The 24,173-nt window shown below is 41.7% G+C and overlaps 1 protein-coding gene across 1 annotated transcript; it reads left to right on the top strand.

The window, feature by feature from the left end:
* The first annotated feature begins 5,498 nt into the window (after nt 1-5,498).
* LOC139570658 (PDZ and LIM domain protein 1-like) lies at nt 5,499-23,375 on the top strand. Its single transcript, XM_071392722.1, has 7 exons — nt 5,499-5,859; nt 8,732-8,883; nt 13,812-13,896; nt 14,799-14,986; nt 15,599-15,735; nt 17,089-17,203; nt 22,349-23,375. Exons 1-7 carry the CDS (start codon nt 5,767-5,769, stop codon nt 22,533-22,535), a joined length of 957 nt encoding a protein of 318 aa, XP_071248823.1. The 5' UTR covers nt 5,499-5,766; the 3' UTR covers nt 22,536-23,375.
* Nucleotides 23,376-24,173: the final 798 nt, after the last annotated feature.

The raw sequence follows: 24,173 nt of genomic DNA, 5'->3' as shown, positions 1-24,173 counted from the left end.
CTTCTCCCCAAGCTGCTTGCCTATTGTCCTGTAGCCCATCCCAGCCTTGTGCAGGTCTACAATTTTATCCCTGATGTCCTTACACAGCTCTCTGGTCTTGGCCATTGTGGAGAGGTTGGAATCTGTTTGATTGAGTGTGTGGACAGGTGTCTTTTATACAGGTAACGAGTTCAAACAGGTGCAGTTAATACAGGTAATGAGTGGAGAACAGGAGGGCTTCTTAAAGAAAAACTAACAGGTCTGTGAGAGACGGAATTCTTACTGGTTGGTAGGTGATCAAATACTTATGTCATGCAATAAAATGCAAATTAATTAGTTAAAAATCATACAATGTGATTTTCTGGATTTTTGTTTTAGATTCCGTCTCTCACAGTTGAAGTGTACCTATGATAAAAATTACAGACCTCTACATGCTTTGTAAGTAGGAAAACCTGCAAAATCGGCAGTGTATCAAATACTTGTTCTCCCCACTGTATATAGCGCAGCAGCCTCTAAGGTGCAGGGTTGACTAACCGGGTGGTAGCCGGCTAGTGATGGCTATTTAACAGTTTAATGGCCTTGAGATAGAAGCTGTTTTTCAGTCTCTTTGTCCCAGCTTTGATGCATCTCTACTGACCTCACCTTCTGGATGATACCGGGGTAAACAGGCCGTGGCTCAGTGGTTGAGTCCTTGATGATTTTTTGGGGCTTCCTGTGACATCGGGTGCTGTAGGTGTCCTGGAAGGCAGACCGCACCACCCTCTGAAGAGTCCTGCGGTTGTAGGCGGTGCAGTTGCCGTACCAGGCTGGGATACAGCCCGACAGGATGCTTTCAATTGTGCAGCTGTAAAAGTTTGTGAGGGTCTTAGGGGCCAAGCCAAATTTCTTCAGCCTCCTGAGTTTGAAGAGGTGTGGGTGGACCATTTCAGATCGTCAGTGATGTGTACGCCGAGGAACTTGGAGCTTTTCACCTTGTCCACTGCGGTCCCATCAATGTGGATAGGGGTGTGCTCCCTCTGCTTTTTCCTGAAGTCCACAATCAGCACCTTTGTTTTGTTGACATTGAGGGAGAGGTTATTTTCCTGGCACCACTCCGTCAGGGCCCTCACCTCCTCTCTCCTCTCATCATTGTTGGTAATCAGTCCTACTATGGCTGTGTCATCTGCAAACTTGATGATTGAGTTGGAGGCGTGTGTGGCCACGCAGTCATGGGTGAACAGGGAGTACAGGAGGGGGCTGAGTACGCAGCCTTGTGGGGCCCCTGTGTTGAGGATCAGTGAAGTGGAGGTGTTGTTTCATACCTTCATCACCTGGGGGTGGCTCATCAGGAAGTCCAGGACTCTGATCTCTGGCTCTGATCTTACATTTGGCCTCCCATCTACCCCTATGGAAACCACACATTGGTGGCACCTTAATTGTGGAGAAGGGGCTCGTGGTAATGGCTGGAGCGGGAATGGATGGAATGGTATCCAATACATCAAATGTGCTGTGTTTGAATATCCATACTAACACACTGTATACTACATACAGTTGAAGTCGGAAGTTTACATACACTTAAGTTGGAGTCATTAAAACTCGTTTTTCAACCACTCCACAAATTTCATGCTAACAAACTATTGTTTACAATTGTTTCACTTATAATTCACTGTATCACAATTCCAATGGGTCAGAAGTTTACATACACTAAGTTGACTGTGCCTTTAAACAGCTTGGAAAATTCCAGAAAATGATGTCATGGCTTTAGAAGCTTCTGATAGGCTAAATTACATCATTTGAGTCAATTGGAGGTGTACCTGTGGATGTATTTCAAGGCCTACATTCAAACTCAGTGCCTCTTTGCTTGACATCATGGGAAAATCAAAAGAAATCAGCCAAGACCTCAGAAAATATTTGTAGAACTCCACAAGTCTGGTTCATCCTTGGGAGCAATTTCCAAATGCCTGAAACAGTAGTACGCAAGTATAAACAGCATCCAGCCGTCATACCACTCAGGAAGGAGACGCGTTCTGTCTCCTAGAGATGATCGTACTTTGGTGCGAAAAGTGCAAATCAGTCCCAGAACAACAGCAAAGGACCTTGTGAAGATAATGGAGGAAACAGGTACAAAAGTATCTATAGCCACAGTAAAACAAGTCCTATACCGACATAGCCTGAAAGGTCGCTCAGCAAGGAAGAAGCCTCTGCCCCAATCCGGCATAAAAAAGCCAGAATACGGTTTGCAACTGCACATGGGGACAAAGATCGTACTTTTTGGAGAAATGTCCTCTGGTCTGATGAAACAAAAATAGAACTGTTTGGCCATAATGACCATCATTATGTTTGGAGGAAAAAGGGGGAGGCTTGCAAGCCGAAGAACACCATCCCAACCGTGAAGCACAGGGGTGGCAGCATCATGTTGTGGGGGTGCTTTGCTGCAGAAGGGACTGGTGCACTTCACAAAATAGATGGCACCATGAGGAATGAAAAGGATGTGAATATATTGAAGCAACATCTCAAGACATCAGTCAGGAAGTTAAAGCTTGGTCGCAAATGGGTCTTCCAAATGGACAATGACCCCAAGCATACTTCCAAAGTTGTGGCAAAATGGGTTAAGGACAACAAAGTCAAGGTATTGGAGTGGCCATCACAATAGCCCTGACCTCAATCTTATAGAAAATTTGTGGGCAGAACTGAAAAAGCGTGTGCGAGCAAGCAGGCCTACAAACCTGACTCAGTTACACCAGCTCTGTCGGGAAGAATGGGTCAAAATTCACCCAACTTATTGTGGGTAGCTTGTGGAAGGCTACCCGAAACGTTTGACCCAAGTTAAACAATTTAAAGGCAATGCTACCAAATACAAATTGAGTGTATGTAAACTTCTGAACCACTGGGAATGTAATGAAAGAAATAAAAGCTGAAATAAATCATTCTCTCTACTATTATTCTGACATTTTACATTCTTAAAATAAAGTGGTGATCCCAACTGACCTTCGACAGGGAAATTTTACTAGGATTAAATGTCAGGAATTGTTAAAAATGAAGTTTAAATGTATTTAGCTAATGTATATGTAAACTTCCGACTTCAACTGTAGTTAATGAGTATATACTACACATTATATACTACACACTAGCTCATTTTAGTATACTGTAAAAGAACGGTATCGTTTCAGTTGAGTGTACTAGAGCTTCGCCTGTCTACTGGAAGTTGATGCTGTTGCTATGCAACCTCTTGCTAGCTTAGCAAAACAAATGACTAGCTTAACATTTTACGATTTCGGGTGTGTTCGTAAATTCAATCTGGAGTGCTAGAGTGAGCTCTGGGCGTTCGTAAATCCAGAGCATTGTCAGATTGTTCGTTAGTAAATTCAGAGCGTTTCTGGCTGAGGAGTAGGGTTGATCTGAGCGTTCAACGGCAGTCAAGCACCCAAGCTAACTGGCTAACGTTGGCAAGCTACTTCCAGACACAAATGAGAGAACACCTCACACTGACCATTTTACTCGCCCTAGCAAAACTGGTTAGGCTGTTTTCATGTTATCCAGAGCATTGATGACTGTAACTGTGCTGCTGGCAACAATTTAATTACGCTTTTCTTTGGCGATGTTTACTGACACCGGCCATATTCAACAGATGTTGAGCATTCATAAATTCATGAGTTATTCTGCACGCGAGTGTTCTTAAATCGGAGTAGATAGCCATTGAATCACATGACTTTACCACTTAGCTAAGAATTATGTAAATAATCAAGTCAATAAACATTGGGCATTTAGTTAGATAGCAGATAGTTAATATGGGCTCCCTAGTGGCGCAGCAGTCTACGGCACTGCATCTCAGTGCCAGGGGCATCACTACCAACACCCTGGTTTGATTCCAGTCGTGATTGGGAGTCCCATAGGGTGGCGCACAATTGGCCCAGCGTCATCCGGGTTAAGGGTTTGGCCGGGGTAGGCTGTCAATGTACTTGCCTAGTGAAATACGTTTTTATTTTATAATATACTGCCTGGCAAGTTCGATGTATCAGTGGCCAACTAACGTTAGGTAACTGGCTAACGTACCGGTTTATACTGCTGTAATGCTATGCGGTTCGTAAGGATAACATAACAATCTTATTTGAAAAGGCATTACTTTATTACATTTAAAAAATATATATTAACATTTGTCATAATTAGTTAAAGCAATGAATTTGTATCCCGTCGGACTTCGGCTGCATATTTTCCGCCATTTTCTTCATATCGGAAAAGTTATGAAGCCACGCCCACTTTCTGAAAAATTGCATTTTGGGCCCTAAAAGCACAGAAACAGTGTTGCCAACTAATTTTCAGGGTAAATTGCTAGAGGCAGGTTGATTTGTTGCTAAAAGTTGCTAAATTACGTTGTGATGTCATTGCGTGATAACGTAAAACTGCGCCATTACGTGGAATACACAATAACGTTACTCAAATTGACTGGCCAGCTAGTCAAACAAAATGATTTCACATTTGTTCAGGTACAGACTCCCCCTCTTTTCTGTACAATTTTGATTGAGACATGTTGATTGATGTTGTAAGTTCTGTTCAAGATCAAACATTCGTGAGCAACTATATTCATTGGGTTTGGCTCGTCGAACCCGTACTACAACTGCTGCAGTCAGCCAACAATGAGTTGCAATTTTCTGAAATTGCTGCTGGCCTGACTCACAATGCACTTTTGCAGCCAGGCACGTGTGTTGTGACTGAGTGTGGAACAGAGAACATCGTTTTTGTGTCATTTAGAGGGAAATTGCGTGCATTTTAGCGTTTGAGTCACTTTTCAAAAGTAGCTAAATTTGTTGCTAGGTGCTGTTTGAAAAAAAAGTTGCCAGTGTAGTCTGAAAAGTTGCTAAATCTAGCAACAAAATTGCTAAGTTGGCATCACTGCACAGAAATAGTGTCTACTGCATGTATACTTCGTATTTTGGTGAATTTAGTACGCCATCCGGGAAGTTTTGGCATACCAACTATATTCATACTATGACCAATAAGCATACTATATACTCAATTCATGTCACAAATAGTACTGTAACGACCCTGGGTGTATAAGCGCGGAAATCGACTCTGCCGCACGAGCATGCTTTTGCGGCATAGTCGATAGCGCGCCGGACCTCGGGCTAGAAGGTCGAGGGTTCGAGACCTGCTCCCTGCTGTTTCATTACAGTATTTTTGGCGCGGTTAGTGTGAGTATTCGAACACATCTACGGTTTCTATGTGTTTGATGCCATTCCATTTTCTCCGTTCGAGCAATCCTCAAATATCCCTAATATAAGTGTTCCAGTGTAACACTAAAGTCAAAAAGCAGCACGTGTACCAAGTTCCATGCTTTTATAAAAAAGTTAACATATCACCTTAAATTTGGCAGGTATTGCCTAGACTATATAATGATGTTCTCACATTGTTGATGACTTACAATGCAAAAGTCTAGAATAGGCCTACACTCACGGGGACATGTTTCAGTTTGTCGGCAGTAGTCTACTAAGTGGAGCGAATGGCAGGAATTCAAGTTTTGGGAGTGGCACATTCCACATCCTGTGAAATGGCTCAACCATAAATGGTAAACTTGCATAGTGTGACGACGTTATGGTGCATCCTTGAACAAACTGAGATCTGCACTTATCAGCGTGGAAACATCCAAAACTATTCGCTCAGCTTTGCCACAGTAACCGCCCCTTTCCCTCTAGCTACAAAGTAGCCTCCTCGAAGTTTGTTAATTTTGATAATAAATGTCATATCTGGCAGGACAGGCTGTCTAAGAATTGTTATTTTTTAAGTCGGTTTCGGCCAGTTTGGAAGTAAACTATGCCTCTACGAGTTGTCGTGCAAGGTCCTGGACCTTGGGGATTCCGTCTAGTTGGTGGGAAGGATTTTGAACAACCCTTGACTATCTCTCGGGTAAGTGTTTCAGAGAATCTGTCACTTTTGTTACAATGTAACTGCATCTGGCCTTGTCCGGTGGCGCATAAACATACATTTTGCGGTTAAATTCTCATGTACCGAAAAATATATATAATTTGAAGGTGTTTCCATCACATTTAACTCTACTGATGTTTTTTTTTCTCCACATGTTTTTGTTATTGAATCATATAGCGAGTTTTTTGCCAAGTGCGCTCTAGACAACAGTGCTATCTGCAAACTGTTGGTTAGAGAGCACGAATAGCCTACATACATAATGAGAGTATTATTATGGGCTAAAGAGCGAGATTAATGTTATTTGTCAAACGGCAGCTAAGCATTGATTATCATGTAACCAGAATAAGACCCTCAATATTTATTGGAAAGGAGCATCAAGCTCACCACCCTGTGAAGTTAATCATTTATTTAGTCTGTAGCTTAATATACTCCATGCTTTCCCGAAGAGTCGTAGTGGGAGGACCACATGTCATCCCGTGATTGAAAATGTACTTCAATATGATGGTTATTATATCAAAATTTGCACATAAAAACATTTCCACCGACATCTCTGTCATAATAATTTTACCAACACAAAAAGATACCACCTTGTCCATTTTGTTTTGTTGATATTTGGAAAGTTCATCGAAAAATGTTCTGTTTCCATCGGGCCTGTCATGACATGTTTTTATCCAACATAAAAAGGTTGGATGGAAACCTGGTTACTGAACGTAATGCACATATATGAAATCATACCAAATTTGGACTAGATAACGCTAAATAAGGTTGGAATGTTAAATAAATAATACAATACTAATTAGTTACTTGAAATTGCACTGCGGATGTATTAGACTGCAGAATTTCATTTCTGGAACACTTTATTTCACTGTACACCCTTACCTATGGATTGTGGATGAATGAAATGTGGTATCACTCTACTCAGTGACACCCACAGAACATAACTTTAATGGGTTTTACACAAATATTAGCGTTGTAGCTCATACTTTGACTGTGGGAAATTACCTCACTGTCCAGCCTATTGTGCATATTGACATTCATATTGCAATGTACAGCCTTAACCTATGGATTGTCTACTCTGACACCCACACAACAACTGTGGTTGTTCTGAACAACAAAGAGCAAGACATCACACCCCTTGAGACTGCAGTGTTTCTCCTAGATTTTCATAGCACTGAACTGCTCTGTCTTCCCCAACCTAAATAATATTTGGGTGGCAGGTAGTCTAGCAGTTAAGGTTGCTGGTTCGAATCCCTGGGCAGACGAGGTGATACATCTGCCACTGTGCCATTGAGCAAGGTACTTAATCATAATTGATCATGTAAATCACTCTCTGATAAATGACTAAAATGTCAATATTTGTCCTCAACGCTTAGCACACATGGTTGTCTCAGAAGTACATATTGAGGAAACACTGGCAAGGTGTATTGAGGGCTTAAGTATAAAGGACATGAACCCATTGAAGTGTTGTAGATGTAACCAAATGAACGACAGCTATGCAAACTCTTATCTTCGACCACAAACAATATGTTTAGGTGTGTTCAGGTTTGGGGAGTAACTGATTACAAAAAAAGTATGATTTAATCGTTAATTTACCAGCAAAACATATTGTAATCAGATTATTGATACTTCTGAACATTTTTGATTTATTGGATTATTTTTGAATTCTGAAAGAATTTTGCAGAAAAATAGTTAGACTGAAAACAGTTAGACTGAAGGTACTAACGTAATACTGCCGATTCACAGTTAACTATCAGCCTCTCAATAAACGGTCATGTTTACACACACAGCAGGATGCTGCTGGAAACCGGCTGCTGTCCAGTCTTCTCCTTGGAGACCGAGCTAAAGCCAAGTTAGTGAGTCAGGATTAGGTAACAGGTTAGGGACATGGTTGATGAGTTAGTTACGGATGGGTGGAATACCATAATTTGATGCAGGAAGTTTTTGTTGAGAAGGTTGAAGATAATATCTAGGAGAACACCTCTATCAGAGATATTAAGAACACTGCACATAGAAATTAGATAGGCAGTGTCATTGTGATTTAGATGTCATCATTGTTTTCACACTATGACACCTTTCTGTTTTCTCAATGACATTCAATTCAGTATTGAAAAAATAGCCCAAATGTAATTTTTGTTCTACCTGAGCAAGCAAGTCTGGCCACAAATCAGTCCACTATGATGACGCACAGGTTGACGTTTATTGGGATGAGTCTTGTTCTTGAGACAGAACTGGGCGATTTCCACCAGATAGGTCAGTTGGAAAGTCAAAATTGGCTAAATAAAAAAAGCTTTTTGGTATCATTCTAAGGTTATGCGTTAGGGTTAGCAGTGGGGTTAGGTTTAAAAGCAGATTTTATGACTTTGTGGCTGTTCCAGCTAGTGACCACTGCAGAGCTGCCTCCAGAACAAGATTCATGACGAAAAACGCCAAAACCAAACACGTTTGATGGATTCTTTTTGTCGTCTTCAAATGCCTCTTATAGGAAAAGTAATGCAAATGTAACTGAAAGTACTATTTTGGACAGGAAACTAGTAACGGATTACATTTAGAAAATAACCTAACCTACTCAACCATGGGTGTGTTTGTGAAACAGATTCTTGCTATTTCTTAAATTTCTCAAAGACATCCTTTTGAATTCTTAGTCACCATCATACTTATCATGTGTTACAAATTCTTTCTGACAACAACTGAGACTGCACCCATGTTTACCACATAACAACCTGCCACGGGACACACAAGTTTTGCCAAAGGATCCTTGTCCTCCTGAAATGTCATAGATTAATCCCAGATTACTCAATTTCCAAATTTGCTAAGTATGTTGATGCTGATGATTATGATGTACTGTATGTTTCAGGTCACTCATGGCAGTAGGGCTGCACAGGCCAATCTGTGTATCGGGGATCAGATCCTGGCCATAGATGGAGAGCCCACTGAGAAAATGACTCACCTGCAGGCACAGAACAAGATCAAGGGCTGCTTAGAGGAAATGGTTCTTTCTATTGACAGGTAGGGAGTTGCATGGACGTGTTGCAGTTTTCCATAGACTCAGATGAGTTTAAAAAGCACTGAGTCATGGACCAACTCAGCAAAAGTACAGAATCTTTTACACCTGATGTGGTTATATGTAAGGGATACAGATTTGTGTGGTTCAAATTGTTAAAGGGGGAAGGAGGGTCCATCTTGGATTTGTTTAGGTCTGAGATTAAATGTTGATGTACCAAATTCATGTATGTGTTTAAGCAATAAGGCATGAGAACCCGGGGATTATCGCGTGATAACTAACACCTAAGGGCTGTTCTTAAGCCCGAGGCGAAAGCGGGAAACAGCCGTTAGGAAATCAAATCACATTTTATTGGTCACATGCAGATGTTATTTCTGGTGTAGCGAAATGCTTGGGCTTCTAGCTCCGACAGTGCAGTAATATCTAACAAGTAATGAATCTAACAAATTACACAACATATACCCAATACACACATCTAAGTAGGAATGATTTAAGACTATATACAGATATGGACGAGCGATGTCAGAGCGGAACGGACTAAGATACAGTAGAATAGTATAGAATACAGTATATACATATGAGATGAGTAATGCCAGATATGTGAACATTATTAAAGTGACTAGTGTTCCAATCCTTAAAGTGGCCAGTGATTTCTAGTCTATGCCTATATGCAGCAGCCTCTAATGTGCTAGTGATGGCCTTGAGATAGAAGTTGTTTTTCAGTCAATTGGGCCGAGCTTTGATGCACCTGTACTGACGTCACATTCTGGATGATAGCGGGTTGAACAGGCAGTGGCTCGGCTGGTTGATGTCCTTGATAATCTTTTTGGCCTTCCTGTGACATCGGGTGCTGTAGGTGTCCTGGAGGGCGGGTAGTTTGCCCCCGGTAATGCGTTGGGCAGACCGTACCATCCTCTGGAGAGCCTTGTGGTTGCGGGCGGTGCAGTTGCCGTACCAGGCGGCGATACAGCCCGACAGGATGCTTTCAATTGTGCATCTGTAAAAGTTTGAGCGTTTTGGTTGACAAGCAAAATTTCTTTAGCCTCCTGAGGTTGAAGAGGCTCTGTTGCGCCTTCTTCACCACACTGTCTGTGTGGGTGGTCCATTTCAGTTTGTCAGTGATGTGTACGCCGAGGAACTTAAAGCTTTCCACCTTCTCCACTATGGTTTTGTTTATGTAGATAGGGGGGTGCACCCTCTGTTTCCTGAAGTCCACAATCATCTCCTTTTGTTTTGTTGACGTTGAGTGAGAGGTTGTTTTCCAGGCACCACACTCCCAGAGCCCTCACCTCATCCCCGTAGGCTGTCTCATCGTTTGTAATCAACACTACTACTGTTGTCATCTGCAAACTTGATTGAGTTGGAGGCATGCTTGGCCACGCAGTCATGGGTGAACAGGGAGTACAGGAGGGGGCTGAGCATGCAGCCTTGTTGGGGCCCCAGTGTTGAGGATCAGCGGAGTGGAGGTGATGTTTCCTACCTTCACCACCTGGTGGCGGCCCGTCAGGAAGTCCAGGACCGAGTTACACAGGGTGGGGTTCAGACCCAGGCCTCGAGCTTAATGATGAGCTTGGAGGGTTCTATGGTGTTGAATGCGGAGTTCTAGTCAATAAATAGCATTCTTACATAGGTATTCCTCTTGTCCAGATGGGTTAGGGCAGAGTGATGGTGTCTGTGGATCTATTGAGGTAAGCAAATTGAAGTAGGTCTAGGGTGGCAGGTAAGGTAGATCCTTGACTAGTCTCAAAGCATTTCATGATGACAGTGGTGAGTGCTACGGGGGCAGTAGTCATTAAATTCAGTTACCTTTGCCTTCTTGGGTACAGGAACAATGGTGGCCATCTTGAAGCATGTGGGGACAGCAGACTGGGATAGGGAGAGATTGAATATGCCCGTAAACACACCAGCCAGCTGGTCTGCGCATGCTCTGAGGACGCGGATAGGGATGCCGTCTGGGCCGGCAGCCCTGCGAGGGTTATCGCGTATAAATGTTTTACTCACGTCGGCTACGGAGAAGGAGAGCCCCCAGTCCTTGGTAGCGGGCTGTGTTGGTGGCACTGTGTTATCCTCAAAGTGGGCGAAGAATGTGTTTAGCCTGTCCGGAAGCAAGACGTCGGGCTTGGCGTCGTGGCTGGTTTTCCTTTTGTAGTCGGTGATTGTCTGTACTCCCTGCCACATACGTCGTGCGTCTGAGCTGTTGAATTGCGACTTCACTTTATCTCTGTACTGACGTTTAGTTTGTTTGATTGCATGAATAACTACACTGTTTATATTCTTCCATATTCCCAGTCACCTTGCCATGGTTAAATGCGGTGTTTCGCGCTTTCAGTTTTGCGCGAATGCTACCATCTATCCACGGTTTCTGGTTAGGGTAGGTTTTAATAGTCACAGTGGGTACTAAATCTCCTATACACTTCCTTATAACGTCAGTCACTGTATCCGTGTATGCGTCTAGATTACCCTGGAACATATCCCAGTCCACGTGATCAAAACAATCCTGAAGTGTGGATTCCGATAGGTCCGACCAGTATTGAATAGTTCTTAGCACGGGTACTTCCTGTTTGAGTTTCGGCCTAATAGGAAGGGATGAGCAAGATGGAGTTGTGGTCAAATTTGCCGAAAGGAGGGCGAGGGAGGGCCTTGTAAGCATTTGGGAAGTTTGAATAGCAATGGTCACGAGTCTTAGCAGCACGAGTAGTACAGTCGATCTGTTGGTAGAACTTCGGCAGCCTAGTCCTCAAATTTGCTTAGTTAAAATCCCCAGCTACAATAAATGCAGCCTCCTGATATGTGGTTTCCAGTTTGCATAAAGTCCACTGAAGTTCTTTGAGGGCTGTCGTGGTATCGGCTTGAGGGGGGGATGTAAACGGCCGTGGCAATGACAGAGGAGAATTCTCTTGGGCGATAATATGGTCAGCATTTGATTGTGAGGTGTTCTAGGTTGGGTGAACAAAAGGACTTGAGTTCCTGTATGTTCCTAGAATTACACCATGAGTCGTTAATTATGAAACATGCCCTTCTGCTTCCCGGAGAGATATTTATTCCTGTCTGCGAGATGTACCGAGAATCCTGCTGGCTTTACCGACTCCGACAGAGTATCCCGAGAGAGCCATGTTTCCGTGAAACAAAGTATCTTACAGGCCCCGATGTCTCTCTGGAATTATATTCTTGCTCTAAGCTCATCAACTTTGTTATCCAAAGACTGAACATTAGCAAGGAATCTACTTGGAAGCGGTGGGTGGTGTGCGCTGAACCAGCAGGCCACCTCAAGTGCCTCTCCTCCGCTGGCTATTTTTTGGGGGGGGTTGGCCTCTGGAATAAGTTACATTTCTCTGGGGAGAGTGAACAAAGTATCTTCTCCAGGGAAGTCATATTCCTTGTAGTAATGCTGGTAGTTCTGGTGAGTTACCGTTGCTCTAATATCCAATAGTTCTTCCCGGCTGTATGTAATGACACAAAACATTTCCTGAGATAATAATGTGAAATATAGTACATAAAAAAACAAAATACTGCAAAGATTCCTAAATGATAGTTGTGATGCTGCCATCTCCGTCTGCGCTATCTTCCTGGAGGGAGTCACACGATAATTCCCACGTTATCATGCCTTTATAGATGGGTTGGTTGTTTAGCAACAAAACTGATGTGTGCGCTACTATGGGGCAAAACAGACTGGGTTGGCTTAGATTGTTGACAACATGTTAGTTATATTTCGTCTCCAATGTTTATTGAAAACATATACATTTGCACAATGAGCATCGTCTCTCAAATACATCATTACAGTTGTTGGTTAGCTAACTAGCAAATAAAATACTTTTTTTGGCCATATTAGCATTGACATGAAATTAGTCAAAACACCTCAAAACAAGACAGGCTATAAAGAACAAGATGAAACGTGCTGAAATGAGCCACTGGCGATTCCCCACATCAGTTTCTTGGCATTTTTGCTTGCAATCTGGCCATCCAGAATCACAACATGCTGACATCTGCCCCATGGAAACGCACACATCGTTTTCATGACTTGTCAGCTAACCCATCTATTGCTTTTCTAAAACGGTTGCCAACATAATAAAAAAACATGTTTTCATTAGCATTATTTGAATGAGTACATTTGTTTTATTTTCCCTTCCACCAGTTGTTCATTCTATTAATTCCACATTGCTATGCTAAACAAATCATTGGCATGTAGCTAGCTAGTAGAGGTTCAATGATGGCAGACAAGAACTTAAATGATTTATTAAATCTTTAATTATAAATGGGCAACAACCAGCTGATCAATAAAATATTTATGGAGGATAGCTAAACTAACATTACTTCTCCTTTGCTTGCTAGCCAGCCAACTAAAGCTAACACAATCGCATTAAGCAGCTGAAATGATAGCAAAGTATGTGCGTTTCATTTTCTTCTTACCTTCATTTCCATTATAATGATCCCGAGAAATACATTTGCCAGGATCAGAGAAGCTGCCAGTCTCGTCACGTTCATGTGCATGGAGATTGCAAATAAAACCTGAAACATGTTGGATAGGCACACAGCGAGGATTATAGTAACCCCCGCTGTACCAAACAAAATACTAGGCAAGAAACATGGGGAAATAATGTCAAGATGCTTTTTTTTCTGGGGGAGTTGATACTTGAAATATAATTATGGTATCATTGCATTTGGAGTTAATTATGGTGAATAACCAACGGCTATCAACGAAACTTAGTTTTATAACATGGCATAACTCTGTTGTGCAGTGGTGCTTTCTTAAAATAGGTTATTTAGATGGTTGTTGTCCCATCAACACGTTTGAGGACTGCTCCGTACTCATTTTTATTATATTTTGGATATCTCTATTCATTGCAAGTCTGAGTATTGTTAGTGTATTGTTAGTGTTGTATGTCTGAATATTGTTTATTGCAAGTCTGAATACTGTGTTTGACTGTCTTTTTAGATCCGAATCGAAAATGTGGTCACCGCTCTCTTCTGAGGAAGGAAAGACCAACTCTTACAAGATGAATCTTGCATCTGAGCCGCAGGTATGTCTGCCTTACATCCTACTTCACTCTGACCAAAGATAGCATTAGGAAATTAGGCATTAAGTTGACTTATGGGTATGTCCCTGTCATTGTTTACTTCTCAACAGATTATTTCCTAGGAGACCATAGTTTTATCAGCCAAGTTCTGATGCAAGACTCAGTTCCTGCTTACTGAATGGAAAATTGAGACCAAAGTGTGAATTAATGTAGGAAGCATGTGCTTTGTCAGTCCTCCACAGCTTTCAGGGATGTCACAAACCTAGTGTGTTTTGGTCACAGAATACATAGGAAAATGTTTTACGCATACAAGCTGTTTTAGATGTTGTTTCACTTGGTTATTTTTGTTACTTAATGAATTCAACAAATGACCTGGGGTGAGTTTCCAGAAAGCTAATGGGCCACTTTATTTCTCTCTTTATTGACAACCCAGCCACACACCCCTGAGATGTGCGAGAGTAATGATGTGTGAGTGAATTAGCAAAACATGGCAAATAAAGCACTAGTGTGCTACAAAGCTTTCGGGTAACTCGCCTCTCTAAATAATTTCATTGGATAAGCAGTGTGATGCATTTATTTGTTGTGTGTGCCAAATTGCCATTTTTTGTTATGTCTTTGTGAAAATATGCATGGAGCATGAGCTAGATTTGAAGCTATTTTGCGTACAGTAATGGTGTGCTTGCATGTCACCGTATTTTGTCTCGGACGGCCCCTTGTTTACCGCTATTATGATAATGAGGGGCACCCAAATAACCTTTTGACAATGCTATTCTTTACCTCTAATATCCACAAATTAGTCAAGTAACTGTCATACTATTTCTATCAAGGCATGTGTGTTATATGGCATTGAAAGTTATATTTAGAATATAATAATTGTTTTCTGTATCCCTGGCTACAACTTGCAGGAGGTGAAATGCATAGGTTCCGCCCACAACAGGAGCGCCCTGCCATTCGCTGGGTTCGGCCCCAAGGTGGTAACCAATCAGTACAACAACCCTGCCGGTCTGTACTCCTCAGAGAATATCAAGGACTTCAACGCGACCGTGGATGACGTGAAAACCATCAGCACTGCTGCTAACGAACCCAGCACCATGTAAGGATCTATCCCAGCTGGTTGTAATAACGTCAATTGTATTTGTCGCATGCTTCGTAAACAACTGGTGTAGACTCACAGTGAAATGCTTACGTATGGGCTCTTCCAACAATGCAGAGAAGAAAAAAAAGAGAACACCAGCAATGAATACACAATGAGTAAAGATAACTTGGCTATATACACGGGGTACCATTACAGAGTCAATGTGCAGGGGTACGAGGTAGTTGAGGTAGATATGTAGGTAGGGATAAAGTGACTAGGCAACGGGATAGATAATAAACCGTAACAGCAACGTATGTGATGAGTCAAAAGAGATTAGTGCGAAAAGGGTCAATGCAGATATTTCGGGGAGCTATTGGTTTTACCCGCTGGGTATTGTTTTTCAAGTCACGATGTGTCTTACTGTAGCAGAATGTACTGCATTTTCACTTGTTAAGTACTTACAGTATGTGTTACAGTAAGTCAAACTCAACTTCAGCTGTGGCTCAAGGAAACATAGCGATGTGTGAGGCCCCATCACCATCATTTGTTTGTCCTTGATTTGACTACGCCTGTGTACTATTGGACTCATTGTATGTAAACTAGTATTGATTGTGGTTATTTGTTTTTCAGCCCAGATCCCTCCGGTATTCTGCCACCAATAGTTGCAGACTCTGAGGTCTACAAAATGCTGCAGGAAAACCATGAGGCTGATGAGCCTCCTCGACAGTCAGCTTCATTCAAAGTGCTGCAGGATATTCTGGAGTCCGGTACTTATTCACACACATATGCAGCTGATATTTACACTGAGTGTACAAAACATTAAGGACACCTGCTCTTTCCATGACAGACTGACCAGGTGAATCCTATGATCCCTTATTGATGTCACTTAAATCCACCAATCAGTGTAGATGAAGGGGAGAAGACAGGTTAAAGAAGGATTTTTAAGCCTTGAAACATTGGATAGTTTGTGTGCCATTCAGAGAGGGTTAATGGGCAAGACAAAATATTTAAGTGCCTTTAAACAAGGTATGGTAGTAGGTGCCAGGCGCACCATTTTGCACCAAGAATTGCAACGCTGGTGGATTTTTCACTCAACAGTTTCCTGTGTGTATCAAGCATGGTCCACCACCCACAGGACATCCAGCCAACTTGACACAACTGTGGGAAGCATTGGAGTCAACATGGTCCGGCATCCCAGTGGAACGCTTTCGATGCCTTGTCGAGTCCATACCCAAACAAGTTGAGGTTGTTCTGAGGGAAAAGGGGGGAGGTGCAAATGAATATTAAGGTGTCCTTAATGTTTTGTATACTCAGTGTATACTGTGCATTTGGAAAGTATTCAGACCCCTTGACTTATTCCACATTTGGTTACGTTACAGCCTTATTCTAAAATGGATTAAAAAGTCCCCCCCCTAATCAATCATTGCACAATACCCCATAATGACTAAAAAAACTTAAGTCACATAAGTATTCAGACCCTTTACTCAGGAGTTTGTTGAAGCACCTTCGGCAGCGAATACAGCCTCAAGTCTTCTTGGGTATAACGCTACAAGCTTGTCACACCTGTATTTGGAGAGTATCTCCCATTTTCTCTGCAGATCCTCTCAAGCTCTGTCAGGTTGGATGGGGAGCGTCGCTACACAGCTATTTTCAGGTCTCTCCAGAGACGTTTGATCTGGTTCAAGTCCAGGCTCTGGCTGGGCCACTCAAGGACATTCAGAGACTTGTTCTGAAGCCACTCCTGCATTGTCTTGGCTGTGTGCTTAGGGTTGTTGTCCTGTTGGAATGTGAACCTTGCCCCAATCTGAGGTCCTGAGCACTTTGGAGCAGGTTTTCAAGGATCTGTCATTACTTTGCTCTGTTCATCCCCATAGCATGATGCTGCCACCACCACCATGCTGCACCGTAGGGATAGTATTGGCCAGGTGATGAGCGGTGCCTGGTTTCCTCCAGATCTGATGCTTGGCATTCAGGCCAAAGAGTTCAATCTTGGTTTCATCCGACCAGAGAATATTTTTTCTTAACGAGCATTTGTCATATTAAACAGGGTTTTCCAAATATTTAATGGCAGTGTTGTGGCTTAACAAAACATGATAACGTGTGTCTCCTCTTGATTGCAGATCCTGATAAGAGCTCTGGTTTTAAGAGTGTGAAAGCACCTGCCACAAAAATTGGCTCAACAGTGAGAAATGCAGACAAGTTACCAATCTGTGACAAATGTGGATCAGGGATTGTGTAAGTACAGCATATGATTAGTCAAACAATCGTGATCTCATGATAATGTTGTAAACTGTTCATTTTGCTAACAGTGATTTGACAAGGAGATCAAAGATCAGCACTCTAAGATGCTTTATGAACACAGGCCCTGGGCTCTATTTTCGGCTGGCGTTAAGCCAGCACAATTGTCAAACACAGGCTCCTTTGCAATTTTGTCCTGTTAAAGCCGGCGCTCTTCTAGTTACAAACGCTAGCGCCAGGATTGGTAATTTACCTGTGTTACATACTTGCGCTGTGGTGGGCATATCTGAGGTGTGTCCTTAAAAACGTGTGCCAAAGTGCCAATTTCAGTATGCACTGGTGGGATATTTAAGACCAACTGAAAGCTGATCTTAGCGGTAACGCAATTGGTTATTGCATGGATTTTGACAGAGGAAGCGCGGCCTATCCAGCAGCGATGCATAATGCACATGGAACAAGAGAGATTTAGTGCCCGTAAACCTCGTATTTAGAAACATGACTGTTTAGTCCCCATTTCATTGGATTAAAAAACAAGCAAAGCCTCCTCTCTTCTCAAGAAGTGCTGTTGCCCAATGCATTCACCAAGACGGTTGATAATGGGTTTGGCTTGTGAGACCGCTTTGAAATCAATCTTAATCATCAACGCTTTATTAAAAGCTCAAGTTTGGCAGCAGCAAAACAGTGAGTGGACATCCCTGGTGACACTCGAATTTAGAAACATTTAAGTTATTTTCCTGTAGGTAAGGATGGTAGGCTACACTTACGCTACTTTAATGAAGGCTGATTCAAGCCAATTTCAATGTTGACTGTCAACACCAAACAAACACTGGATGATTTTTTTTTTTTTTTACTGTTGCTATCACTCGTTAATGTAGCCTATGCTATTTAATGAACTGTAGTATCATCCACAGTGGACTAGGACAAGAATATTCCATGCTCCCAGCAGAATTGGAGTTGATGACAGTGCAAAGGCTGTCAATAACCTACAGAACTTGAGACGAACGCATGCAGTATTAAGCCATGGAGTGCCTTGATTGGCCAGTGGGTGGCCAAGCCCTTGTCACACCTACAACTTGTTTATTCATCAAAACCCAGCACTTTCACTCTACCGCCAGCTATTGCGCTTCTAAAACCGGCTGTGAAAATAGCTAAAATATTTCTGACACACCCCCGGACCTATAGCTCTACCACCAGTACTTAGACCGACAGTGCTTAGATTTACCATTGTTAGGTTTGTTAAAATAGAGCCCCCTGTCTCATAGGCTGCGTTTACACAGGCAGCCCAATTCCGATTTATTGGCATGTCTGATATTTTTCCCCCCCCAAACGTGTAAACAGCAAAAACCACATGGAATCTGATCTTTTGAGTTCTGATTTATTCCACATTCATATGTGGTTCTCAATCCTGATGCAATTCCAACGTTTCATATGCTACCTCAATCTGAATGCTCAGATCTGATTTCTTTTGTTGTTGCTCTGAAGTGGCTTTTTTGCACATGACCTGCCGTTAATAGGGATACCCCCTTTTTTAAATTTTTGCCTAAAATGACATACCCAAATCTAACTGCCTGTAGCTCAGGCCCAGAAGCAAGGATATGCATATTCTTGGTGACATTTGAAAGGAAACACTTTGAAGTTTGTGGAAATGTGAATTGAATGTAGGAGAATATAACACAGTAGATCTGGTAGAAGAAAATACAAAGAAAAAAAACGTTCTACCACCATCTTTGAAATGCAACAGAAATGTCCAACTTCCAGCCATCACTCTGGTTGTAATTCGGATTGTGTCCACAAGATGGCATCAGTGTATGTGCAAAGTTTCAGACGGATAACTTGAAGAATGAGCGAACTATATGACATTTAGTGTGAAGTCACCCAGGTATATTTGGGCAAATTGTGAAGGAGACATTTTTCTCCATATTACGTTTTTCTGCAAGAATATCGTCAAATCTGTGTACTTGGACTTTGATTTAGCTTTTTCAGTATTAGTGGCCATATTATAAGTTCAACATTTGCAAAACAACCAGTTTTCATAAGTTCATAACTAATGTTTGTCTAAAAGGAAAAGGCTTGCTGTTGCACAAGGTTAGCAGCTACATTTTGCAACAGATACGGGGTTTCCCGATACTCCCGTAAAGCCCAGCTCATTGGCTATCTAGTTAGCTTTGTTTGACCCCGATTGTTGCTTATTTGACAAAGTTAGTCAATCAAGTGAAGACTGCCCGTGTCATCGGCGTGCCATGAAGGCTACGCTCTCTGACCAAATTTGGTGTCCTATAGGATATACTACACCCATAATGATATAGTGAAGTTGGGTTACGTTCTAGGATCTCGGAGGAATACATACGAATGTGATTGGTTGAAACGTATGACAGCCCCCTAAAATGAAATATCTTAGTCTTATCGTTTTACTTTTTCCCTACTGGTAATTGTCTCCTCCTTGTGGTTTCTTCTAGAATGTCCCTTCAGAAGTGTTTTGTCATATGTAAATTCAATTGGCTGATATAGAGCCATGATGTGAGCATGCTGCCAACAGCTGTGCACTTGAGGGGTTGTTAACTCTTGGTTATGAAGTGTTAATTTAAGAGACGCTTAAAGGGTGCTAGGACATGCCTTCTGTGTGACCTTCAAGGTGGATTGGGTGACAAGATTAGGTGTTTTGTCTATCATGATCCAAGAAGGTGGAATGGTGTTAGTCACTGTGTGGTAGGGAAAAACTCCATCTCTGTTTCAATTTGTCTTACTATTTTGAGCTAAAAAAGGACATGCTTCTATGAACATGTTAATGTATTTTAGACCATTTGTGTGTCTTACATTTAGATATAACACCGAACCCAAACTGGCTGTGCGCGTGGGCCAATGTGCATACATTTATTTTGTCCCCCCCACACCAAACGCGATCACGACACGCAGGTTAAAATATCAAAACAAACTCTGAACCAATTACTTTAATTTGGGGACAGGTCAAAAAGCATTACACATTGAGTCAATTTAGCTAGCCTGTTTGGGATAGGGGGTGGTATTTTCACGTCCGGATGAAAAGCGTGCCCAAAGTAAACTGCCTGCTACTCAGGCCCAGAAGCTAGGATATGCATATAATTGGATTTGGATAGAAAACACTCTAAAGTTTCTAAAACTGTTAAAATTATGTCTGTGTATAACAGAACTTATTTGGCAGGCGAAACCCCGAGGACAAACCATCCAGGAATTATTATTTTTGAGGTGACTAAGTTTTCAATTGCCTTTCTATGGGAATCTATATTTCGGAGGCATCTGGTTGCAGTTCCTAGGGCTTCCACTAGATGTCAACAGTCTTTAGAAATTAGTTGATGTTTTTCTTTTGAGTAATGAAGAAGTATGGCTGTTCAGAATGAGTGTCGAGTCTAGTGTACAGTTGTGTTTGGGTCGCACGACCTAGCGCTCGCTCCACTTTCATTTTATCCGCTATTGAACACGGTTTATTCCGTCTTAAATTTTATTGATTATTTATGTTTTAAAATACCTAAAGTTGTATTAGGAAAGTTGTTTGAAATGTTTGGACCAAGATTACAGGTAACTTATTAGATAATGTGTACTCATGTTGGGCGAGTTGGAACCGGTGTTTTTCTGAATCAAACGCTCCAAATAATTGGACATTTTGGGGATATAACGACGGAATTAATCGAACAAAAGGACCATTTGTAATGTTTATGGGACATATTGGAGTGCCAACAGGAGAAGATCTTCAAAGGTAAGGCATGAATTATATCGTTATTTATGAATTTTGTGTCGCGCCTGGTGGGTTGAAATATGATTGTCATGTGTTTGTTTGATGGGGTGTTGTCCTCACATAATAGCATGGTTTGCTTTCGCCGTAAAGCCTTTTTGAAATCTTACATGGGGGCTGGATTAACAAGAAGTTAAGCTGTATTTTGGTGTATTGCACTTGTGATTTTATGAAATATTTCGAATAATTTATTTTGAATTTCGTGCTTTCACCGGATGTTGTCGAAATGTTCCGCTAGCGGAACCCCCTAGCCGTAAAAGGCTAGCTAGCTAGCTTGCACTTGCTAGCTAATTTGTCCTATTTAGCTAGCTTGCTGTTGCTAGCTCATTTGTCCTGGAATATAAACATTGAGTTGTTATTTTACCTGAAATGCACAAGGGCCTCTACTCCGACAATTCATCCACACATAAAACGGTCAACCGAATCGTTTCTAGTCATCTCTCCTCCTAGGCTTTTTCTTCTCTTGACTTTATATTGCGATTGGCAACTTTCATAAATTAGGTGCATTACCGCCACTGACCTCGTTCGTCCTTCAGTCACCCACGTGGGTATAACCAATGAGGAGATGGCACGTGGGTGCCTGCTTCTATAAACCAGTCAGGAGATGGAAGAGGCAGGACTTGCAGCGCGTTCTGCATCACAAATAGAACTGACTTCTATTTTAGCCCTTGACAACGCAGACGCTCGTTGGCGCGCACGAGCAGTGTGGGTGCAATAATTGAATAATATAGATTTCTAAATTTATTTTACAACACTCACACACGCGACGCGAGCGGTGTAGTCAGCCTGTAACACTTCAAACCCTCTTCATAATGTATACCTCCTTATTCGCTATGCTAATGACCTTCATGGGCTTTAACTGCATTAAAACTGGGTGGTTCGAGCCCTGAATGCTGATTGGCTGACAGCCGTGGTATATCAGACCGTATACCACGGGTATGAAAACATTGTTTTTTACTGCTCTAATTACCTTGGTAACCAGTTTATAATAGCAATAAGGCACCTCAGCAGTTTGTGCTATATGGCCAATATACCACAACTAAGGGCTGTATACAGGCACTCCACGTTGCGTCTTGCTTAAGAACTGCCCTTAGCTGTGGTATAGTATACTGGGTATATACCACACCCTCTTGTGCCTTATTGCTTAATTTTAAGACTTTGTTACATGGGGTATTATGCTGCCTTCTCATAATGCTTTATGAATGTTAGATATTTAGGAGCGCCTACGTCATACTTTTATAGAGCATGCTCATGAAGCATAACTGCGTAAATTATGAATTATTATGAAGAGGATTTTCATAAATTTTACTGATTTTTTTTTTTAGATTTATTTGACTTAACCATTTAGTATGTGATCTCTTCTTTCCCATACACAGGGGGATGGTAGTCAAGTTACGGGACAAGTTCCGTCACCCCGAGTGCTACACCTGCTCAGATTGCAACCTCAACCTGAAACAGAAGGGACACTTTTTCGTGGAGGACCAGATCTACTGTGAGAAACACGCACGTGAGCGAGTGACGCCACCCGAAGGCTATGATGTGGTCACTGTCTTTCCCAAGTAGAGCTGCTCATTGAACACTGCCTCAAACTGCACATGACCTATTAGTGTCTCCAAGATGCCATGAAAACCATTCTAAGACATTCCAGCATTTAAAGATGGCGCATTTAAGCAATAAAGCACGAGGGGGTGTGGTATATGGCCAATATACCATGGCTAAGAGCTGTTCTAGGGCACGACGCAACGTGGCCATATTGGACATATACCACATACCCTCGTGCCTTATTGCTATTATAAACTGGTTACCAATGTAATTAGAACAGTAAAAATTATGTTTTGTCATATCCGTGGTATACCGTCTGATATACCACGGCTGTCAGCCAATCAGCATTCATGGCTCAAACCACCTAGTTTATAATCTAGACTGTAAAATGCTATATTGTATTATACCTGGATACTGTTACTTCCAGGCATGCAATGTTAACGAGGTTTGCTATTCGTCAAATAATAATTTGCACATGTGTATACATTTAGGAACCAAAACATGCTATGAATTGGTGTGGCATGCATTGTTTTGTCTGAATTCAAGGAATCCAAAACATTTGCATTTTAATCAGTAGGCTAATGTTTTGGGTTTGTTTTCTCAAGCAGGCTGTGACCAAGGATATTTCAAGGAACATACAGTAGCTACTGACTGTACTTGGATTTGACTCATTCATAGTGGTTGGATCCAGGCTTCTGGTAGCCCTGCTTCTGGGTGGATTTTCTGAATTATAAACAAAACTCAATGTTTTGCTGAGCGCCATCTTTTCATAGTGAAAATGCTGCATTGGTCTTCCAAATTACTTTGCACCTATCAATGTAATTTTTATGACTGAATAAATATTTTTTCTCAAACCGTGAACATTTGTTTAGTTCATCATGTGTGCATAAATGTTGGGTTTTTAGGACAATGTTCTTCAGAGCTGACTTCATTATTGGTCAAATATTAGCTTATTTGATATGTACACTGGTTCCTCTTAATTTCAATTTGCCAACAATATTTTGGGGACAATTTATTTATAAAACCTAAAAAAAATAAGCTAGAACTACTTCTGTTTTTATTGCATTTCCTAAAACTTGATGACTTTTATTATGAAAACACACATTGCATTGATAACAGTAACCGGTTGGCCCATTGGTTAAGTCACTTATAACATCAGGCTACAGGACATTCATTCTATGATGTAAGCATGGTGATACAGTCACAACAGGCTTGTGCCTTTGTGTCTCGTGGGTTTTATAACAATCCAATAATGATGGATGGGATACAGGAATTAGTTCAACCATTTATCTGAGCGCGCTCATCTCAACACCTACAACCCCCATGATGCTCTGCGGCACAACCTCAATACACCACATATCCCATCCTACACCCACACCAGTAGATATCCACTTTTTAGACTTGAAAGACGATGGCCAGAGCTTACCCATGATGTTGCACAACGATTTAAGTCAAGTCATTGACTAAAACAAAGTATGATATATTTGGACTTGAAGGGACATCTGAACTGCCCACTTCATGTACAGTGGGGAGAACAAGTATTTGATACACTGCCGATTTTGCAGGTTTTCCTACTTACAAAGCATGTAGAGGTCTGTCATTTTTATCATAGGTACACTTCAACTGTGAGAGACGGAATCTAAAACAAAAATCCAGAAA

The sequence above is a fragment of the Salvelinus alpinus genome, chromosome 3 (assembly GCF_045679555.1).
Source record: "Salvelinus alpinus chromosome 3, SLU_Salpinus.1, whole genome shotgun sequence".
In the NCBI taxonomy this organism is placed as follows: domain Eukaryota; kingdom Metazoa; phylum Chordata; class Actinopteri; order Salmoniformes; family Salmonidae; genus Salvelinus; species Salvelinus alpinus.
The sequence above is the reverse complement of the archived record's forward strand: the minus strand, read 5'-3'. Positions and strand labels throughout refer to the sequence as shown.

Excerpts from the sequence above, each read along its gene's own strand:
- LOC139570658 (XM_071392722.1), top strand. The coding sequence starts at position 5,767 with ATGCCTCTACGAGTTGTCGTGCAAGGTCCTGGACCTTGGGGATTCCGT. Across the intron at positions 13,897-14,798 it reads ATCTTGCATCTGAGCCGCAG|GAGGTGAAATGCATAGGTTC; the intron begins GTATGTCTGCCT and ends TACAACTTGCAG. Across the intron at positions 14,987-15,598 it reads GCTAACGAACCCAGCACCAT|CCCAGATCCCTCCGGTATTC; the intron begins GTAAGGATCTAT and ends TTTGTTTTTCAG.